This window comes from Cryptomeria japonica, chromosome 5, assembly GCF_030272615.1.
Source record: "Cryptomeria japonica chromosome 5, Sugi_1.0, whole genome shotgun sequence".
Lineage (NCBI taxonomy): Eukaryota > Viridiplantae > Streptophyta > Pinopsida > Cupressales > Cupressaceae > Cryptomeria > Cryptomeria japonica.
The window spans coordinates 216,447,054-216,468,430 of record NC_081409.1 but is presented as its reverse complement, the minus strand read 5'-3'; the positions used below and the strand labels follow the sequence as shown (position 1 = coordinate 216,468,430).

The 21,377-nt window shown below is 42.7% G+C and overlaps 1 protein-coding gene across 1 annotated transcript in view; it reads right to left on the bottom strand.

Moving 5' to 3' along the window:
• Positions 1-20,779, bottom strand: part of LOC131064395 (uncharacterized) — an 82,849-nt gene extending 62,070 nt beyond the window's left edge. Inside the window, exon 1 of the mRNA XM_057998526.2 lies at positions 20,387-20,779. Coding sequence (XP_057854509.2) covers positions 20,387-20,506 — 120 coding nt within the window. The 5' untranslated portion in view covers positions 20,507-20,779. The remainder of the gene's footprint in view (positions 1-20,386) is intronic.
• Between the last annotated feature and the right edge of the window lie 598 nt (positions 20,780-21,377).

The window sequence follows — 21,377 nt, the reverse complement described above, 5'->3', positions numbered from 1 at the left end:
CACTCATAATTCAGAATTTCAATTCATTCACATTGTCAATATGTATATCATAATAGATATTAAAGAAATAACATACAAAATGCCCAAAGGCCACACTGCTGCCATATTGTTTCATTGTCAATTGCGATATGGAAATCAAAATAGTACTAAGTAAATACTAAAAAGCAAAGTATAATATTTATTATTTAATTTATTTTCTATTTATAAATTTTTAAAATTATAAATATTTGATATGAATTAATAAATTTAATGTTGCCTTTTAATTTTTGATAGAGGGCCCATGTTAGAAAAATAATAAAATATAGATAGTCGTATTTTGATTTCATAACTATTCAAATTCAATAATAAAAAAATTGAGAGTCTTTTTTTTATTTTTTTCAATATAGAGGGCCCATGTTAGAAAAAAATTTAAAAAATTGAAAATACGACTTTTTTTTTTTTAATACTTTTCCCTAGCCCTAGATGTGGGGGACATCTAGCCGTCCAGCCGTACCCGGAAGTACGGACGTCCCCCACAGCTAGGGAAGCCATCCCCCCATTTCGGGGACGTCCCCTCAAAATTCTGACAATTTGGGGATTGGGGGGGGGGACATCCCCTAGCCGTCCCCAAGTCCCCGAAACGTCCCCGGGACTAGGACGGGGGTTTTCAGGTAGGGGACACGTCCCCAGGTTTCGTAGCTTATTGTTAATCTTCAGATCATCATAATATGATTGAGTTATTGATAATAACCAACTACTGTTTTTCATTGTGAGCGCCATGCAGGTGACTCTCCATCACATAGGCAGGCTTGAGGGAGGTTATCATTGAGATGGAAGTAGATAGAAATGAAGCAATTCCAAGGCAAAAAGAGCCTCACAACCTCACTATGCATTGTTGACTTCAATGTTCTAGTTGATTAAGTACTGTATTTTGACATTTCATCACTTTCCAAGATGTCATGAGATGATTTTTAGTGCTTTTAGATACAACTGTGTAAGTCCTTTTGCATCAAAATTGTGGAATCTATTATCATTTTCGTCAACTCTAGAAAACTCATGCCTAATATAGATGTCATGAGAGTGAACTTGCATCTTGTCATGTTCCACATATAACCTTATTAATGTGCTTCTCCTGTGACTGTATCACACCTGTGTGGCAGATATGTTTCATTAACAGATCTTTTTGTGTAACTGTCTTCATAAGCATTTTGATCTTTTGTGATAATTTTATGTCAACCTCACTGGATTGTGTAATGTCCCATTCTAGTACATTTCTTATTTTTGCCTTCAAACAATAATTCTAACTCAAAAATGATACTTGTATTTATATTTATAAATATAATTTAATCAAAATTATGAATTTTATTATAATATTTAGTTTTATCACTTTGACATTATTCTGGAAAAAGGCTTATCTTGATTTTCTGCTGTAATTCTACTTTCCATTTGCAACTATTTTTCGTCGAATGTTTGTCCTTGATATCTAGAAAATTTAAGGTTTTTCGTCCAATAACTTGGTAGGACAAGTAAGGGTTTCCGTCCTTAAGTCTCTTAATTTCCTTGGAGGGATATTGTCCTCTTTGGTTGTAAAATTTAATTGCAAAGTCACATAAAATTTATTCCGAAATGATATATTCCTCACACTGAAATGATTTACGTTTAATATCTTATGGTTGGAAGAAGTCAAAAGCCTTCCATAAGCCACTGCTCTTGGTAATTATAATTTAATTTTAATTTAAACACCCCTTCATACAATTGCTACCTTTAATAATTAATAATTGAATGTTAATTTAACAATGTTTAACCTGAAGTGCTAGTATAAAACTAGCATCTCTTTTTCAAAAACATGATCTCCATTGACTGCCATCCTTATTTCCTTTAATTGCTATAATTATTGGCTACATATTGGTGGCAGAAAATTAGATTGGTTCATCTGTAATCTCTTTTGAAAGTTAATCCTGGCGGAGCCATGACAGCAGAATTGTTAATTCAGTTATGGTTGATTAAATAACAATCCATGATCCAGTTAATTTTTTATTCTTGTTAATCTTCACATTATCATAATATGTTTGAGTTAATAATAATAACCAACAACTGCTTTTAATTGTGTGAGTGCCATGCAGGTGACTCTCCATCACATAGGCAGACTTGAGGGAGATTATCATTGAGGAGATGGAAGTAAATAGAAATGGAGCAACTCCAAGAAAAAAAGAACCTCACAGCCTCACTATTCATGATTGGCATTAATGTTCTACTTGATTATGTATTTTGACATTTCATCACTTTGCAAGATGTCATGAGCCGATTTTGAGTGCTTTTAAATACAACTACATAAGTCTTTTTGCATCAAAATTGTGGAATTTAATATCTTCATGGACTGTGGAAAACTCGTGCCTAATATAGATGTCATGTGAGTGAACTTGCATTGTTGTCATGTTCAGCATTTAACCTTCTTGAAGTGCTTCTCCTGTGACTGTGTCGCACCTGTGTGGTAGATATGTTTCATTAACAGATCTTTTTTGTGTAATTATCTTCATAGCATTTTGAGCTTTTGTGATGATTCTATGTCGAGCTCGCTGGATTGTGACCAATCCGTTATCCCATGGTTTGTCTTTAGAAACTATGTTTTGAGTGTCATTCGTTGATATTTTGAAGACTACTTTTACACCTTTAGGCTCAATTTGCTTTGCATGGTGTTTGGACAGCAAATTAACCTGACCATGTTTAAAAATCAAAATATTTACTGTGACTTTGTCATTAAATCAAAAAAGTGTAGGCATTATAGTTTAGCCCTAATATCGGGTATTTGATGTTTGATTATAGTGCGGCAGTGGTGCATTTATTGATAGCTCTTTGTTCAAATGTAATAGCAGGCAGGGTGAAACCTAAACATTAGAAATTTTGCTTTGCTTTTGTTAGTAGTGGACAGAATTGATAGGCTGTTAAGGGGCCCAAGTCTGTTATCGGGAAAAAGTGTATAGTTAGTAATGTTAATTATCAATAGTTAGTTAGCCGACGGGTAGGTAGTTGGAGTCGCGACGGTTGGGTCGCACCCCTTCGGCAGTCATATATTGTACCACCTTCGGGTGTTGAGACAGGTAATGTTAGTCATGTGACATGTAATATGTACGATAGATATAATATGAACATCCTTTGACATTAATGGAAAGATTATTCTGGTACTTCTTTTGTATTTGCATTGTGCATTACTGTTCGATTTCTGTATTCTTCCTGTTTACCCAGTGAGGTAAACATTTGGCGCCGTTGCCGACACGAACTCAGGAAGGGAAGACACGGATGGCGCACAGACACAATGGGCCTACCCGTTGGTGAGGTGAATCCCGAGGTCGACGATGCCCAAACAGAACTCTATATAGGAGAAGACACTGCGACGAGAGAATTTTCGATTCTACTCCAAGTAGCCATTCAAACCCACGTACGACGAGAGGCGGCGGAGGCAGGAGTCCCACCAAGTGCCGTGTGGACAGCGTTGGAAGTGAGTCCGGAGGTAAATCGGTTGATGAACCATCTCCCTCGACTGCTAGCACAAGCATCGTTGGCACAACAAGCTCGCCTGGAGGAGATTGCCCGGGAGGAGCGACGCCAAGAAATTTTGCAACAGTACGAGGAACGGGAAGCAGAACGAGATGGCGCCAGGCGCATTTGAACCGTGAACCATACGGGACGAAATAAAGAACACTTATTGTAATAATTATGTCATATTGTTGGCATAAACTTGTCTACCACATTATGAATGAATAAAAGTGTTCTACTTTTTATGTCATTAAAGCGGTCTGGGAATTAATGCCCAATACACTGAATAAAGACAAAAATAAGCAACAATATATAGATGAACGTGCAGTAGCCCAACGTGCCTTGATCCTTGAACAGCAAGCGGAAAGGCGACAGAGGTATAAGCGAAGAGAGGAGGAACGCTCCGAAGGGGACGGTGAGGCCAGAGGCCACCCACGGAGTCGGGAGGAGTTACTTGCGGAAACCCGCCGCAGGATAGAGTGTACCCAAACTCAGTTGAGGGAGTTGAGGGACTTGCCACACACACCAGAGGCTAGCAAAACTCCAAGGAGTGGGGAGGAGGCAGGAGAGGGAGAAGACACCGGGGCTGCCAGGAGTGTCGGAGGGACACCGGGGCACGGCGGTCAAGCACCCCTTATAGGATCTGACCCATCAGGAGTAGGACAACAGCCACCACCAGTAGTAAAAAGGCAAGGTATGGCACAAAAACAAAAACTTCCAAAGTTCCATGGGGATGGGAAAGAAGACCCTGTCCGCCATTGTCGCACGTGTGAAACAATTTGGGGAGCGAATGGTGTTACCGATGAGGACGATTGGGTAACACAGTTTCCCGCAACACTGAGGGGCGTAGCCATCGACTGGTTTTCGGACACGGATAAGGCCAAAATTGGCACATGGGCAGACCTAAAGAAGGAATTTCAAGCAGAGTTTCGTCTCCTAAGAGACGATAATGAGATCGTAGCTGAAATCTACGGCACGAAACAGAGGAAAGACGAGACTGTCCGAACCTACAGCCGGCGGCTCAAAGAACTGCTAGGAAAGATGGAGAACCAGCCGGCAGACGGATTGAAAAAACGGTGGTTCGTGGAAGGCCTAAAGAAATCCCTTAGACGAAAAATGAAGATAGTACCCCCTTCTTCATATTCGGACGCCTATAACAGGGCAATGGATTTAGAAAGTGAACAGAAGACGTCCAAGAAGAAGAAAAATAAATCCTCGACGGACGATGATTCCTCTTCGGACAAAAGTGATAGTAGTGATGACGACTCTAATCGGAAGGTACGGGCTCTCCAAAAAGATATGGAGCGAATGATGAGAGAGATAAAGGCAACAAAAGGAAGCACAAGCAAGGGCGACGAAGGGGAGTTATGGTGCACGGACTGCCGTACCGACGGACACACCAAGGGGTCTTGTCCGAAAAAAGCATTTTGTGATATTTGTCAGATTGCCGGACACCTTACCAAGGAGTGTCCGTACAATATGAGGACTCGTAGCCAACAGGTTCTCTTTGCAGAACCATCTGCGTCAACTGGCACGTCCCAGCCTGCGAGCAACAACGCTTCGTGTGGCGGCTACCGAAACAACAGGCGAGGAAGAGGCAATAATAACAATACGAATAATAGAAGCCGAATCCAATACGACGCTAAAGGGCGGCCGATGATACAATGCCGAGCTTGCAATCACTGGGGGCATTTCGCTAGAGACTGTACGGTGGAGGAAGCACCACAAAAACTTTGCAAGTGGTGCGGTCCCGGGGACCATGATGATGGCAATTGTCCCAAATCTGGCGTGAACCTGTTGAATGTAGAAACGGAGGATGCACTCGCCATAACAAGGTCCAAGACGAAAGCAGCCACTTATCCAGACCCCCGTACGGAAAAACAAAAGGCACTGGAGGCACGAGCGGAATTGGAGAGGGAGATGTTGAGGAGCAAGGGTGCACAAAAGCTGGCGGGTACTTCTCGCTCTGAAGGAGAAACAAACATTATAAACCAACTGTTACAGGTCGAGATACCTGTCAAAATGAAGGACCTCCTAGAAAGTATGCCGCACTTGCGAGCGACGTTGTTGCAATCCGCAATAGTAACCCCAGTAGGCCAACCAATACATGGCAAGGACAACCTTGGCGAGACAGCAGCAAACCCATTAACCCTGACGATCAACAATGGTAGACACCCAGCAGTGGTGGAAATGGGTATATTGGGCACCATCCTAACCGACACAATTGTCGACGGCGGGTCGGGAGTAAATGTCTTGCCAGAGGAAACATGGAAAAAATTGGGTAAACCTACTCTCTGGCCGTCCACCTTTACTTTATTGGGAGCAGACCAACACGGCATCAAGCCGCTGGGCACACTCATGGCGCAACAGGTGACGATCGGAACACAGCCATTCGTCCTGAATTTTGTGGTCATCCCATTGAAGAAGAAGGGGTACGACGCCATCCTCGGCAGAGGCTGGTTGGTGGCGGCCAAAGCAAATCACAATTGGAAGAAAAACACCTTGTCCATGGAAAAGGCTGGCCGAAGGTATACCATTGACCTCAAAACTCAACAGGTCAGTGAAGAGTTGGCGTCGGAGTCAGAGTCCGACAGAGACGATACCGACGAAGGGAAGGAGGGCAGGGAACCAAATGATGAAGGCATCTTAGGAATTCAAGCCTGTTCTGAGGATGAGACGGATTCTTTGAGAGGGCTCTTCCATTGGCAAATGGAAGACTATGAATTATTGTATGGGTGCAATATGTTGGGGATCGAAGGACCTGACATGAACGAGTTTCCGCCAGAGTACGGACAATACAAGGAAGGGGATGTCCCTGTGGATGACGCACCAGCGCACAAGTTTGACAAAAGTAAGCCCATAAGGTATGAAGAATCCGCACTTCAAGTTACAAACCTTGGAGAACCTTCAGAACAGAAAAATATTCTAGTCGGCGACGACTGGAATCCCGTCTTAAAGACGGCGGCGTTCAAAAATTTTACAGAATACAAAGACGTGTTCGCTTGGACATATAAGGACCTCAAGGGGGTACCACAAGAACTCTGTGTACATCGGATCCCTTTGGTTCCCGGGGCCGTGCCCGTACGGAAGAGGCCATACAGAATGAACAAAAATTATGCGGCCAGGGTAAATAATGAAATTGACCACATGCTGGAAGCAGGGATTATCTTCAAGGTCCAGACGAGTGAATGGGTATCACCCATTGTGATATCTTTGAAAAAGGAGGCCGATCAGATAAGAATCTGTGTAGACTTCAGGTGTTTGAATGCTGTCACAATTAAAGATCCATTTCCCATACCATTCACAGACACCATCCTCGAGGAAGTCGCGGGTCACGAAATTTATTCATTTATGGATGGATTCTCCGGATATAATCAAATTTCCATTGCAGAGGAGGACAAATTGAAGACCACCTTTATCGTAGAAGATGGCGTCTATGCATACAACCGGATGCCATTCGGGTTGTGCAACGCGCCAGCTACCTTTCAACGGATAATCCTCCATATCTTCGATAAAATGTCCGTGGGAAACTTCAAAGCATTCTTGGATGATTGGTCCATTTACAGCACGGAGGAGGCACATCTGGCCGCACTTGGCGAATGCATGGAGAGATGCCGACGAGCCCGCCTCGCCCTAAATCCCAAGAAATGCAGATTCATGGTGCCTCAGGGCAAGTTACTAGGGCACATCGTCTGCAAGGCTGGACTGAAGACGGACCCTGACAAAATACGAGTCATCGTGGAGATGGAGGCGCCCGATGATGTCACCGGCGTCAAGTCATTTCTTGGACACATCGGGTATTATAGGCGGTTTATTAAGAACTTTGCCCAAGTATCATACCCACTTGATAAGCTGACACGAAGGGGGGAGCCGTACGTCTGGGGGACGGCCCAAGAAGAGGCTTTTCAAGAGTTAAAATCACGATTGGTGGGTGCGCCAATCTTGACATACCCAGATTGGGACAAAGAGTTCCATGTACATGTCGACGCATCCAACTTCGCCATAGGGGCCACCCTAGCACAGGTCGGCAGCCACGGGCTGGACCACCCAGTATATTTTGCAAGTCGACTCTTGTCAAACGCGGAGAGGAACTACAGCACGACGGAGAGAGAAGCCCTCGGCATGGTATACTCCGTCCAAAAATTCAGACATTATTTACTGGCGACACCATTCACATTTTATGTGGATCACCAGGCGTTGATGTATTTGGTGAACAAGCCAATCATCCAGGGGCGGATTAGTCGATGGCTGTTGCTGTTACAAGAATTTACGTTCAACATCATTGTCAGACCTGGCAGGAGCCACGTCATAGCCGACCAGCTATCACGGATCAAGTCGGGAGAGCCGGCCGAAGGCATTAGCAAGGATTTTCCGGACACCCATCTTTTCCGCATTGCCATCCTTCCTCATTGGTACACCAGTGTGGGTGAATATCTGTCAACATCAAAATTTCCGAAGGAAATGCCACCAGGTGAAAGACGGAAACTTGTATTAAGAAGCCGAACATTCCAACTTATAAATGGTCTTCTCTACAAAATGGGACCTGATCAGATCCTACGACGATGTGTCTTGGAAGAGGAAATCCCAGGAGTATTGAGAGAAGCCCATGAAGGGGCTGCTGGAGGGCACATGGGACCGGATACGACAGCAAGGAAGGTCCTACTAGCTGGCTTGTGGTGGCCGACACTGCATAATGACGCCAGAGAATGGGTGACAAGTTGTGATACATGTCAGCGTGCTGGGCGACCATTAAAAAGAGATTTCATGCCACTTAACCCGGCGCATGCTCAAGAATTGTTCGAAAGATGGGGGTTAGACTTCGTTGGTCCATTAAAACCGAGTCGCGCCCGACGATGTAGATACATTGTCGTGGCGACAGAATATTTGACAAAATGGGTCGAAGCCAGGGCGTTGGCAGACAACTCCGCCGTCAGCACGGCGAAATTCATTTATGAACAGATTATCACCCGGTACGGAATACCGATTCAACTGACAAGTGATAGAGGAGGGCACTTTGTAAATCATATTGTTCGACTACTGACAACCGAGTTCAAAATTTTTCATTCTCTATCGAGTCCGTACTATCCCAGGGCAAACGGTCAGGCCGAGGCAACCAACAAAATCATCGTGTCGGTAATTTATAAGTCCTGTGGGGTGGAAAAGGAAGACTGGGAAGAGCGTCTGCCTTCGGTACTTTGGGCGTACCGCACAACTTACAAAGTAACCACCGGGCAGACACCTTTCCAATTGATGTATGGCCAGGAGGCTGTGGTACCGATCGAATTCATGGTGCCAAGTCTCAGAATCGCCATTGACAACAAACTGGGTGACATGGAAAGCCTTCGAGAGAGACTATACGCCTTAAATAAGTTGGATGAAAGACGAACGATGGCACAATGGGTGACAGACGTGGCCCAACAACGCAGGAAATACTGGCATGACCAACACATTCGGCGGGCGAGGTTCACACCGGGCCAATTAGTCCTAAAGTATAACGGAAGGAACAAGATTAAGCCCGGCAAGTTCAAAGTGAAGTGGCTAGGCCCTTACAGGATCCAAGAGGTCGCCGCCAACGGATCCGTCAAACTCTCGACCCTCGACGGACAGGTAATCCCAGAGGGCGTCAATGGGTCGAAACTGAAAGTGTATCACCAGAGGGTGGAAGCGCACAGGAGCACCCCGACAGGAGGCGCACAGTCGCAGTCAGCCAATAAATGAAAATAAAATAAATAAATAAATAAATAAATAATTAGAAAATTCAAAAAAAAAAAAAAAAAAAAAAATTGAAAAAATATATAAAAGAAAAAAAATTGAAAAACATTGGAAAAAAAAAAAAAAAGAAAAAAAAAAAGTTAGAAAAAGGGCGAAAAAGACCACCGCACGGTGGCCACGTAGTGGCACCACCGTGCGGTGGCCACGTGGTGGGACCACCCACGGTGGACACCACCGTGCGGTGGCACCACCGTAGGTGGACACCACCGACGGTGGAAGCCACCGTGCGGTGGGACCACCGTAGGTGGAAGCCACCGTGCGGTGGCACCACCGACGGTGGGACCACCGTAGGTGGAAGCCACCGTGCGGTGGCACCACCGACGGTGGACACCACCGTAGGTGGAAGCCACCGTGCGGTGGTAGTCCGGAGGTTTATAAAAGCCGCACAAAGCAAAAGGAAGACAAAACGCGAAGCAAAGGCACCGGATGAAGACAAAGGCACCGCACGAGACAAAGGCACCGCACAGGGTTAACGCCGCACAGCCACGCCTACCAAACGAAGGGAGATAAAACGCTGAAATAAAACGCTGAAGGGAGGGAAACAAACGCCGCACAGCCACGCCTACCGAACAGCCACGCCGAACCGAAGGGGAATAAAACGAAGCCACCGAAGGATCTAACAAACACTGGCTACCGAAGGGAGAAACAACGCCGCCTACCGAAGGGGTATCCCGTGGAGTTACGGTAGGCTTAGGGCGTGTTGTATTTTGGCAAACGACCTTCGCATGTGACACCCCGCGAGCTGCTAGTATCAGTCGCTGAACCAGAATAAGCCCAAAGGGCTTGAACCGAACTTGGCAGCCGCAAGGATTTTTCAAAATTACCGTGCGGTGTAGTGCGGGAGGTGGACGAAGATTTGTTTTGAGCATTTTATTAGCCGGAGGTAGTTGAGGATTACAGCCGTACGGCCCACCTGCCAGGAGGTAGTTAGGTGCCTTCCATCCGACAAGGGCAACTCAAGAAGCGGTTAGCAGGTCAATGGAGTCTGCGGGAAAAAGAAACTGGAAAAAACAATTGCAGGATAGCAGCCATAGGAAGCCGGATGCACGTATTCTCCCTTCGGGTGTTCGAATAGCAGGCGGCACGATGGAAGACAGGCAGAAGAAAAAAACACCACAGCAGCCCACTGTACGAGGGAAGAACACTTCCACTTCACAGAATATCACTTTTGAGGGATTGAATGGGGTGGAATGTCGGAAATGGTGGCAAGAGACGTCGGATGATAATTTGGTGAAAACAAGTCTTCGCCGAGCAGGGGTAGAATGGGCTATACGGATGCCTGTGTTCGCCATTCGCGAGTACGAGGGAGCATTGCGGTATATGGTTGATACCTTTGATAGCCGCGCACAGACGAGCACATTTGAGTATTTGGGGAAGGATATCACCATATCCTTCAAACCTGCAGATTTCACCAGAGTATTTGGCATCCCAGGCATACATGGCAAGAAAGTGGACTTGAAGCCGAAGAAGATGACACGGGAAGAAAAGGAACATTGGATTAGGCGAGTGTCCCGAGACTTGACCCCTGCAGAGTTGGCGAGCATCGTAGACGCCACGAAGGGTCGTGGGATGCGCCGGTCCTTTGTCGCAGAGGGTCACTGGCGATGCATTATGGACGTCATCAAAAGCAGGTTGACAGGGTCGGGTAGGGCATCAGACATCGCTCTACCACAGATAGTATTGATGAACGGGTTGATGAACGGAGTCGTCTATGATTGGGCTACCTTGTTATCAGAGCGGATGTGCGCATTCCTGATGAGGGAGCAGCGCACCTTTTACATGCCCCACTATGCCATTGGACTGTTCTTGGAGGCTACGCGGGAAGCAGTGCCAGAGGCTGAGTTGGAGGTACGGCCACAGGGACCCTTGGCGGAGGGTGAGCCTCCTATCATGCATTGGCGACATCTGGATATTGGACACTCTTCCGCGAAGCGGAAACAGGTATTAGAGACCACCGCAGCAGAACCAGATAGTGGGCGAGAAACTTCTAGCAGTGCAGAGGATTCCGAGGATTCAGAGGATGAGGACGACAGTAGTAGTCGGGCCACAGACGAGGGGAGGATGGAGCCCGCCGGAGAGCGAGTGTTGTTTGCACCACCCACACTCCCACTTGGCACACTTGTGGGGTCGTCCGCAGGCAGTACTTCGATTCCGGCATTCGGACAGAGCCGCACGCCCGTTACACTTAGGCCCATGCAGCCGGCCGCAGCACCTTCCGTCATACCAGCCGCAGGACCGATTCCCGCAGAGGCATGTACTGAGAGCACGGCAGAGTTGTGTGGTCCACCGCAGGGAGGCGTGGCAGAGGAGATGGTTGAGACGGAGCCTCAGGTACGACTGGACGTCGTGGGATCCGATGCAGTGGTGACGGTTGCGGCCTCCTTGTTGGAGGAGCCCGTCACCGGACATGTCTCCGAGGGGGAGAGAGGGTCGGAGGTGTTGAGTGCAGTTCCATCAGTGGCGGCTATGGGGAGTTGGCTGACCCGGAGATTCCAGATGACAGTGACGCCACCCGTAGGAGCAGCTGTACTCTCACCTCGGCGAGAGCCTCCCACTGAGGTGGTGGATCTGGAGGATTCCTCGGCGGAGACGCAGGCACCGGCAGAGGGACAGGTCCTTGGAGAGGGTGTTCTGGGCCAGCAGGATGCAGTTGGGGTGGTTGAGGAGACTTTTGAGTTACCACGAGGGCTTCCTGTACCTACATCGGGGCTAGAGGGAGAGGATATTGAGGTTTATCTGGCAGATATGGTGACGAGGGGTCGGCGAGTGGTGGCCGCGGCCCAGACACGGTCTCTACAGCAGGTTGTGGAGGAATTAGAGCAGGTCCTCCAGTTTATGCGAGAGGGCTGTCCCGCAGCTTTCACCTCATGTTTTGAGGCACGAGGGTGGCCAGTTACCCAGACGGAGGCGATGTTGGAGGCTTGGCGTGTGCCTCAGCCCGTCGTGGAGAGTAGGGTGACGACTCTCGTCCGGGAGATTGAGCAGGTTTATAGGGAGGCCTACTATACCTTACGCCAGACACAGCATAAGTCCGTAGTTTGCGAGGCTGCTCGAGTGGAGTTAGAGCAGGACATGGCTAGGCAACAAGCCTCGTGGGCAGCCGAGAGATCAGAGTTGGTCGCACAGCTTGAGACAGCCCGCGCAAAGAAGGTTGCCGTGGACGCCCGTCTTTCAGAGGAACAGAGTGCGCGGAGTCTAGTCCAGCAGGAGTTAGATGGTGTTCAGGCCCAGTTGGTTCGCATGACAGAGTCCGCCGATACCAAGGAGAGGGAGCTACTGGAGGCTGCGCTTATGGTGAAGACTGCCTTGGAGAAGGTGTTGGTCGCAGAGCGGGATGTGGCAGCGCGCACCCAGCAGGTCTATGAGCTCCGCGCCCGCCTGGCGGCCCAGACACCTGCATCTCACCCTTCGACTTCAGGGACGCTTCCTCAGCCCCCTCCTTGACTTCCACTTGGTTGTATATTTATATTACATTGTCTCCATTTTGTTGTTAGTCGTCGGAGACGACTTCTTTTTTGGGGGGGATGATGTTATCGGGAAAAAGTGTATAGTTAGTAATGTTAATTATCAATAGTTAGTTAGCCGACGGGTAGGTAGTTGGAGTCGCGACGGTTGGGTCGCACCCCTTCGGCAGTCATATATTGTACCACCTTCGGGTGTTGAGACAGGTAATGTTAGTCATGTGACATGTAATATGTACGATAGATATAATATGAACATCCTTTGACATTAATGGAAAGATTATTCTGGTACTTCTTTTGTATTTGCATTGTGCATTACTGTTCGATTTCTGTATTCTTCCTGTTTACCCAGTGAGGTAAACAAAGTCTATAAATGGGGATGTCAGTTGACAGTTGAGAAAGAAATGGGTTTCAAACAGCTTACATCTCATTCTATGGTTTTTATTTCTTTGTTTAGTGCAATCTTTGGAGTTTCGGGTTTAAAGAGGTGAAAATTGGGTTTTTGGAGGAAGATGACATGAAGACTGAAAAGAAAAGCAGGGCAGAGCTTGCATAAGGACTATTTTCTATTATTATATTGCTGTGAGTGAAATACTTAACAGCCCATAGGGTTTAAATGCCCTGATCATGGACTGTGATTTCTGTGTTTGCTGTTAAGAGGGACACTGAAAATGGTATTAGGGTAACATTGACTTGGCATTACAGTCATTAGAACTCCAATCCATGGCCAGGCATGCTGAATCTTCTCTCTGTCATAGCTTGTTCCCTTGATCAGATTATTCAATAATGATAATAAATTTCCAAAATTTATCTCTTAAATTTATTCTTCAGAACATGGCCATTATCAATAATATTAATTAATTGATTAAACAACACAATGTTAATTAAATGATTAAGCAATATAATTAGTTAAGTAATATGATATTAATCGATTAATTAATCAATATAATATTAATGTGTTTATCTTCCATCTTGTATTTATCCAGTATTAATTAACTAAGCAATGTATTTATCTAAGATTAATTGAATTAATCATTAATAAGATTGTATAAAGCAATGTATTAGTAATAGCTAACAAGGCTATGTTAGCGATATTATTTAAAGAACACAATAATAAATTAAGGCTGAGAACCTTAGTCAAAAGGCACCCTTTGAAAATAAGGAGACACATCCTTCCCACGTAGCCAATCACTACAGCATCGCACATATTAAAGGGTCCAGCAAATCACTATGACCCAATACGGAGAAGATTAAGGAATTGGGGCACAGAATAGTGTCTAAGTTACAATTGAGAATTGAGGTCTGCTTGCCAAGGTTTATAACTGGGTCAAAAGGAACAGTCTGGTACGTTGGCTGATCCATGTAATAATATTGCCCTCATCAAGTATATATGTTGTCTAGTTTAAGAAATATAAACAGTAATATGCGTCAGAAATATGCGACATGAAATGCTAACTAACATATAAACAGTCTTCTAAACAGGAAAATTTAATAATGATAATCAGAAAGAATTAAGTTTCACAATTTAAATCAATATAATATAATATTGTTAAATAATATAATGCTGTTAACATCACGCTATTAATAAATATGATATAATACTAATAATGTAATATAACATGATGACAGTATAATAATGCCTTACTAGCATTAACTGTTCTTATGACTAATAAGTTATATGAGAGTCTGCAATACCTTTCAATCTCACCATCCAATTATGGAGGGAGAATATAAGGAAGCAAGAGCACTAGGCTCCAGCAGGTACGCCAACCCCGAGTGTGGGCCATGAGGCCAAGTTAACGAGGTCCTTGGTGCTTGTGGGCTTGTGGGAGAAGGATAGTACTCAAGGCACCTTGTGTGATTCTCCTTGAGCTCCATATGAGGATGGGTGTAGGGAAAGAAAGGTTGTTGAATCCTTCACATACACTTTGCAATATATTAAGAATGACGAATATATGTTCTATCATGACATGGAAATGTTGTCTAATTTGTTGTGCAGGTTGACATTAGTGTCCTGCTATTGTTCTCTCTATGTACTAAAATTGTGATTCTAGGACAGAATATAAGAGGGTTGCATTAGGGGACATTACACTCTCTCTGTTTGTTTCTTTAAAATGGAGACTGTAAAATGTCTCAAAGTATGAACCGATCTCTTGTATTTTCCTTTTAGCCTTGAAAAAAGGGAATTATTAACCATTTAACAATCTTCAATGGTATAGAACCATAGATTGTTGCAGTCATCTTTTTACGTTGAATAAAATATTTGCGTAGACATATTATTGTTTCCCTAATGATTATTGTTGTTTCCCTGTTGATAAAGGATTAAATCCTACATGCCATGCATAAATAACAGCAATGTTCTCTTTAATATTAATTCTCTTTAAAACCTATGCTCCACCAGGTTGCTAGAATGGGGACGGTATGGGGCAGCAAGATGTGCTTCCGGTACAGGGGTACTTTTTGGCCATTTATTAGGGGACGGCAGGGGGCAGCTATTGAAAAAAAGGAAATTTCAAATATTCTTATGATTACATTGATATAGCATTCTTCATAGACATTATAGAACCTTTGTGAGCATGGGTAATTGAATAGGAATTATATTGTTCTTTATATACACATATGAGCATGAGTTAATAAAGACACTGTATACTCAAAGTCAAGTGAGAGATTCAGTATTTAAGTTTTCCTAAAGCCTTCAAGACTGCATGTTTTGTTGTCAAACTCATTACCAAAGATTAATGGTTAACTAAAAAGATAACTGATTATGTTCTAGTTTGACCTTAGATGAGATTGTTCCGAGTTGTCTGTGCAAATACATTTTTGCATTATAAAAATGACATTTACTGCCAGCTCTGAGTCGTATTTTCAACAGTCTAATGACTGTAGCATGCCAACTTTTTCTATGGCAGTCCTTGTATGCTAAACAAGTTCTCCAATGTATGAAACAAAACAATCCTTGATTGTGATTTTGATTGTGAAGATATAGAGATTTACAATAGAGGATATGTATTTTGTAGATTTTGTAATTATGATTCATCATTGGTCTATTACTTGGTTAGACTAATAGCAATTTCCCTGACAGGCTCAAGAGGCAGCACCTTGGGCATGTTCCTTGCTGTGATATAGGGCGGGATCGAGGGGAGGAGCCCCCACCACCATGCCCAAATCAACACCTTTGAAACCACATACACCTTCATGAAAACACCATTTTCATATTTTTTTTATAAATACTAGTGCACTTGTCATAAACCAAACAAGCATTGAAAGGTTGTAAGTTTTTTTAAAATGTGACTGAAATTGTCCTTAAGTATGTTAGGGGACAATTTTTTTTAAGTCCCCAAGATGTTTCCAGAATTTGGCACAGAAAGTGGTGGGAAGGGGACATTTCCTAAGCGTCCCCGAGTCCCCGAGATCTCCCCTACAAGGGAAAAAGGTCAAAAGACGGGACACATCCTTGGGGAGCACTGTTTTAAACCTTTTGAATTGTTACTTTGAATCCCATGAGAATGAAAATGAACATATAGACGCTTGTACACCCCAGATCTCATTAGGGTTCATTCAAAATTGATGTCTATGATCTCCAAAATTTCCTTTCCTTACTTTCTTATTTATGAGAGAAACTAACGGGAGATTTACTTCCATTATGGCTGTGTTTCCAATTTAGCCAGGAAGATAAGTATTTATTGGTCTTGTTGTTGCTGTTATTTGACTGGGATCACAATCCCATCTATAAATAGCTGAAAATGTAAATATTTGTCCATCTATACATCATTAGCTGATAAATATAAATATTTGTCCATCTATACATCATGTTTCGTTGACTGTGATTGGTTTACAGTGACCTTGGAAATGAAATGAAATCCTTGTCACGATTGCAAAATTAGATGGTCTTCATTGGAGCTGTTAAAACTTTAGTATTAAGTTGGGAAATGTATCATGAAATGAATGTGAAGCATCATGACAGTTGTGCTAAATCAAAAAAAATTAAGTACATCACTTTGATCTCTGAATGTCTAATGATGACCTGTTGTTTCAACTCAACGGTTTGTTGATTATAATGAAACTAGGACTCTATCCTTGCTTTTTGAGACATTCATTACAACATCATGCAATCTCTAGAAAGGAAGAGGCTAGTCAAACTCCTATGTACCTGGTTGCCTTTGTAACAGTCCTTTGTATAAGTTTAGAACTTTTCTTTGCAGAATTATAATATATCAAAACTGTGATGAACCATTCTTGGCTTTTTGAGCTTGACGAAGAGAGATATAGCTGATTATAATTTACTTCATTAAGCTGTTGCCATTCTGAACTTAGTCCTACCTCATTGGGATTTAAATGTTATGTAATTATCTGAATGGATTTGAACAGAGATCTCTCTACATACAAATAGGAGAGAGTGTGGAACTAAATCCTCTCCCATAGGTATGCAAAGAGGATAGATAGTTAGCTTCCATGGTGTGGAGGTGCTCCCCTTCACTCTCTTCTTTGGACCAGTCCAGGTAGGTTAAGGGTTCTGCAGTATACCCCATTGACCGCTTCTTTACTGACCAACATAGGTCCCTAAGGAAGATGGTCGTGATTGAATATCTAATCATCATAGATGTGCTTGGTGCACTGTAGGAAATAGAGCCCATAGGGTGTACCACAGAACCCTTCAATCCCTCTAATAGATTTAAACATGTAGATGGGTTGTCAAAGCACATTTCTTTCTATTGGAAGTGTTTTACTTTATGTTCATGTTGTCTCACTTATTGCATTGTCTAAGTTTGGTGCTTATGTGCTTGTTGCATGCTAATTGAGACATTGTGGCACATAATTCTCTTTCTTTTGAATTTATTTTCTTTATCTGCTACCCTAATGACAGGTAGGCCCAGTCCCAGGTAGGGGGAGGCCGGATAGCATTCAGAATTGGCTCGATGGTTGGGTGATTCAGCCCTCAATGATACCCCCATTTCACCAATTGTAGTATTAAGAATTTCTATGGATCCATCCTGTTGATGCATTTTCTATGACACCTTGAACACAAAATAAAATACCAAGTACTCTATCATCTCTTGAACAAGGAAACCTCAAATGCTAAACAAAGTAATCAAATAAGGCAACTCCAAGGTTTACAATGCGAACAATGTGACTTTTATGATGGGTAGACTCAGTGAATTGATGTGATTTGCTGGTATCACGAAGGGGCTTACGCTTTCCTAGAAGTTGGAATACTTAACTAACTTGGAAAATAAAAGACAAAAGGGACTAGGGTTTAGAGAATCTAATCTAAAATCCTAACAATGCAAGAAATGATTGCTGACTTAGCGAAACCAAACCAAGCTTTGCTTCGCCATGAGGAAACGACTACACAAAGATGGTACAATCTCCTATGCAAATGGTTTTCATATCACTTATGCACATCAATACCATGAACAATGAGCATAGAGCAATTCAAGTTAAGCTTCAGATATGAGTTAGGACTAACCATGCACTACAATTTATAATCAACGAATTCCAAATGGTATAACTATATAGGCTTCACCATTAATCAGCGGCAATATCTTCCATTCAACTAATCAACTCCATGTAAACAAATCTAAAAACTAAGAAGTAGAAACCATGCAACATGTTCAAACTCAAACAAAATCCACCATATCTTCAATGAAAATCATATGTTCATTTCGACATAATCTTGGCAACAATTTCTAGTCTCCTTCTACTATTACTTCCACTTGCTAACTATCGATTGTTATGTATCTTCTATTCCTTCACTATTAACCTTTACAAATGAGAAGGCAAAGCCTTATATAAAGGTCTTGATTACAAATGAAAGGCTGGGATTGATTTGAAATCAACGGCCAAGATAATTCAAAGCAAACTCTAATTGGGGTAGTTACAACAACCACCACCTTACATTTAATATCAGTAAATGGGAAAATTACATGTCTTGAATGTACATCCTTAAATGAAAAGGACCAGTGAGAAAGTTAGGTTCGATTAACTTGGACGCCTTGACTTAGAATAACTTGATTGGTTGATGATGAATAAGGCGCCACCTCAGCATGCATATCTTTTAATACTCAACATCATCCAATTGTTTGATGTGATGGCATATATTCCCAAATTGCATCATCTTGATCAAGTTTCTAACTTTGATTAACTCTTCTAAAACTATCCACTTGCCTTGATCATTTCATCTTGCACCTTTGAAATTCTTTGTGATGCCTTCATTGACTTTGATTTTCTCATCCTTTCGTGTCTTGAACTTGTCTTTCCTTCATTTGTTTGCCATCATTGGGAAGTCATGCTCATGTCATGAGCTAGTCCTCTTACATGTTGTGAAGTACTTTCCATGTTCCATGCACCTCATTCCTTGCAACAAACTTGAAAAGACAAAGGGAAAACCTTGGATTATGATAATGAATAAAACCCTATGTAAATGAAATGCAAGAGGATTATGATAAGACAATGAAAATTCAACTTCTTGCACTCTTGAATTTATGTTGAAGAAGCCCTATGAAACAATATCCTTGGCACCCTCAATAATTCATGAAAAAATTGTTCCACGAAACCCTTCAAAAATCTGGAAATAATTTATTTAACGTCTGAAAATGGGACCATAACAAGAAGGCCCATCTTGACATGGGTTATGGAGTATTGAAATTCACTTAAGATTGAAGCCCTTGAGGTTCTCCCGCCCTTGGGTATTGACGTAATGAACTGAGTTGAGGCCCTTTACTGACTTGATGCTTTAGGGCTTTTTAAGGCACTCAATTAATAGAGATCTTCCTTGTCCCATTGGTTGAGGACCTAAAGGTAAAGGCATTCCTGCCAGCAAAAGGATGCTGATGAGGGGTAGGGCATTTAGGCTCTGGATCAGCTTACACATTATCATTGTAATAAAGCTAGATAGGAGTAAAGACCAATACATTTGATTTGAAGAAGACTCTGATTTGAAGAAGACACATCAAAATAAATCAAATTGCATTTTCTTCTTTTATTCCAATGGCCATTGAGAAGCTGTCTGAAGCAAAAGTTCAGCAAACCAGTTTCAAATTTTCACGCCTCAAAAAGGCAGTCTACACACGCAGGAAGGATTGTGAATATTTACAATACGAGTTCCTTTTAGAGTTTCAAAATAGTGAGTTCCATATCAAAGGCCCTGGTTTGGTCCTTCGGTGTGGAATCAAATTCAAAGTAATTGGTTGTGAGTTTTGAGTTCAAGGTTATGGAGCACTAAAAAATGTGTAAAATGGGTTTGTTGATTATTAAAACGGTAGAACATTCAGAGTGCATAGCCCATGTTCAATAACAAAAAACTAGCTCGGAGTACCGACTGCCCAAAGTAATGTTATAATATTAATAAGACTAATGGCATTTTCTCTATGTGTCATGTTAAAGAATAACTGGTCCAACACAATTAGAGGTCAGGTAAGTTATTTAAGATAGACCATCTAGAAATGGAATCTAAGACCTCCATGGTGTACGTTGGGTGCTCTGCCTCTGAGCTAATGGCTTTTATAGCAACCCACTCCTTTAAATTGGGAACGTGGCTTGTATCATTACAGCAGTTTAGGGCTTTTTGAATGAAACAAAAGAAACCAATATGTAATGTCAATAACATGAAATTTTGATACAAAGAGAAGAAAATTAGTTACATCTTGTGAAGGTGGTTTTGGAGGACGCCAGATGAAGTCTGTAGCCTTTTGACGTATGTTGTTCAACAGGCCTACGCCAGGAAGTGATAGACCTTTCCACTTATTACTGCTCTCCTCCATAATACCTCTACTCTGCTACAAAGATCTTAATCGCATCGGTTATTGCAAAGCGTATATACAAATCTCTGCCATATTACGTCTGACGTGAAAGTGGGGAAAACACAAAACTATAAAGAATTGACGTCCAATGATCATTGGCTTATAATTTGCCGACAATCTTAGTTACAGCGGAAGAACTAGGATTGTTTTTCCTTGGTGTGTACGGGAATTTATCTGGGTTTTCATGATGCAATTTTATGTTTGGAAGTTCAGGAGCGATGCTTTATGTATAAATATTGCGGGATATTTAAATCGACAGAGTTGTGTTCAGAATCTCACGAATTCACTATTAATTTATTTAATAAATAGTTGATATAGTATTAATTTACAAATAATTTTACATGTATCCCCCCCCCAAAAAGGGAAAAAGTCACATCTTCAAAAGGTTAATTCGATTTGCTCCCAACATAAAATAGCAACACCAAGTCACATCTTCAAAAGGTTAATTCGATTTGCTCCCAACATAAAATAGCAACACCATTATAGAAGGTTGTTAATTGGTGAGAGAATAAATAATAGAAGGGTAAGGAGGTGGGTCGTGGTTATTCGATTTGTTTTCTACATCAATAAGGTCTAAAATGCTTATGTGGATTAACCAAATCATTTTTTTGGTCTCCCTCGAATTCAAGTTGGACTAAAATTAATTTTGATGGTGCATCTCGTGGTAATCTGGGACCTTCGAGTGCAGGATCTGTTGACAAAGATTGTAATGGGAGGATTATTGCTATATGCACGCAATGCCTGAATTCGGGCACAAACAATGAAGTTGAGGTTAAGGCTACTTCTTTGGCGATTCAAGTAGCTAAGAAACTAAAGGTGGACAAGATCCAGT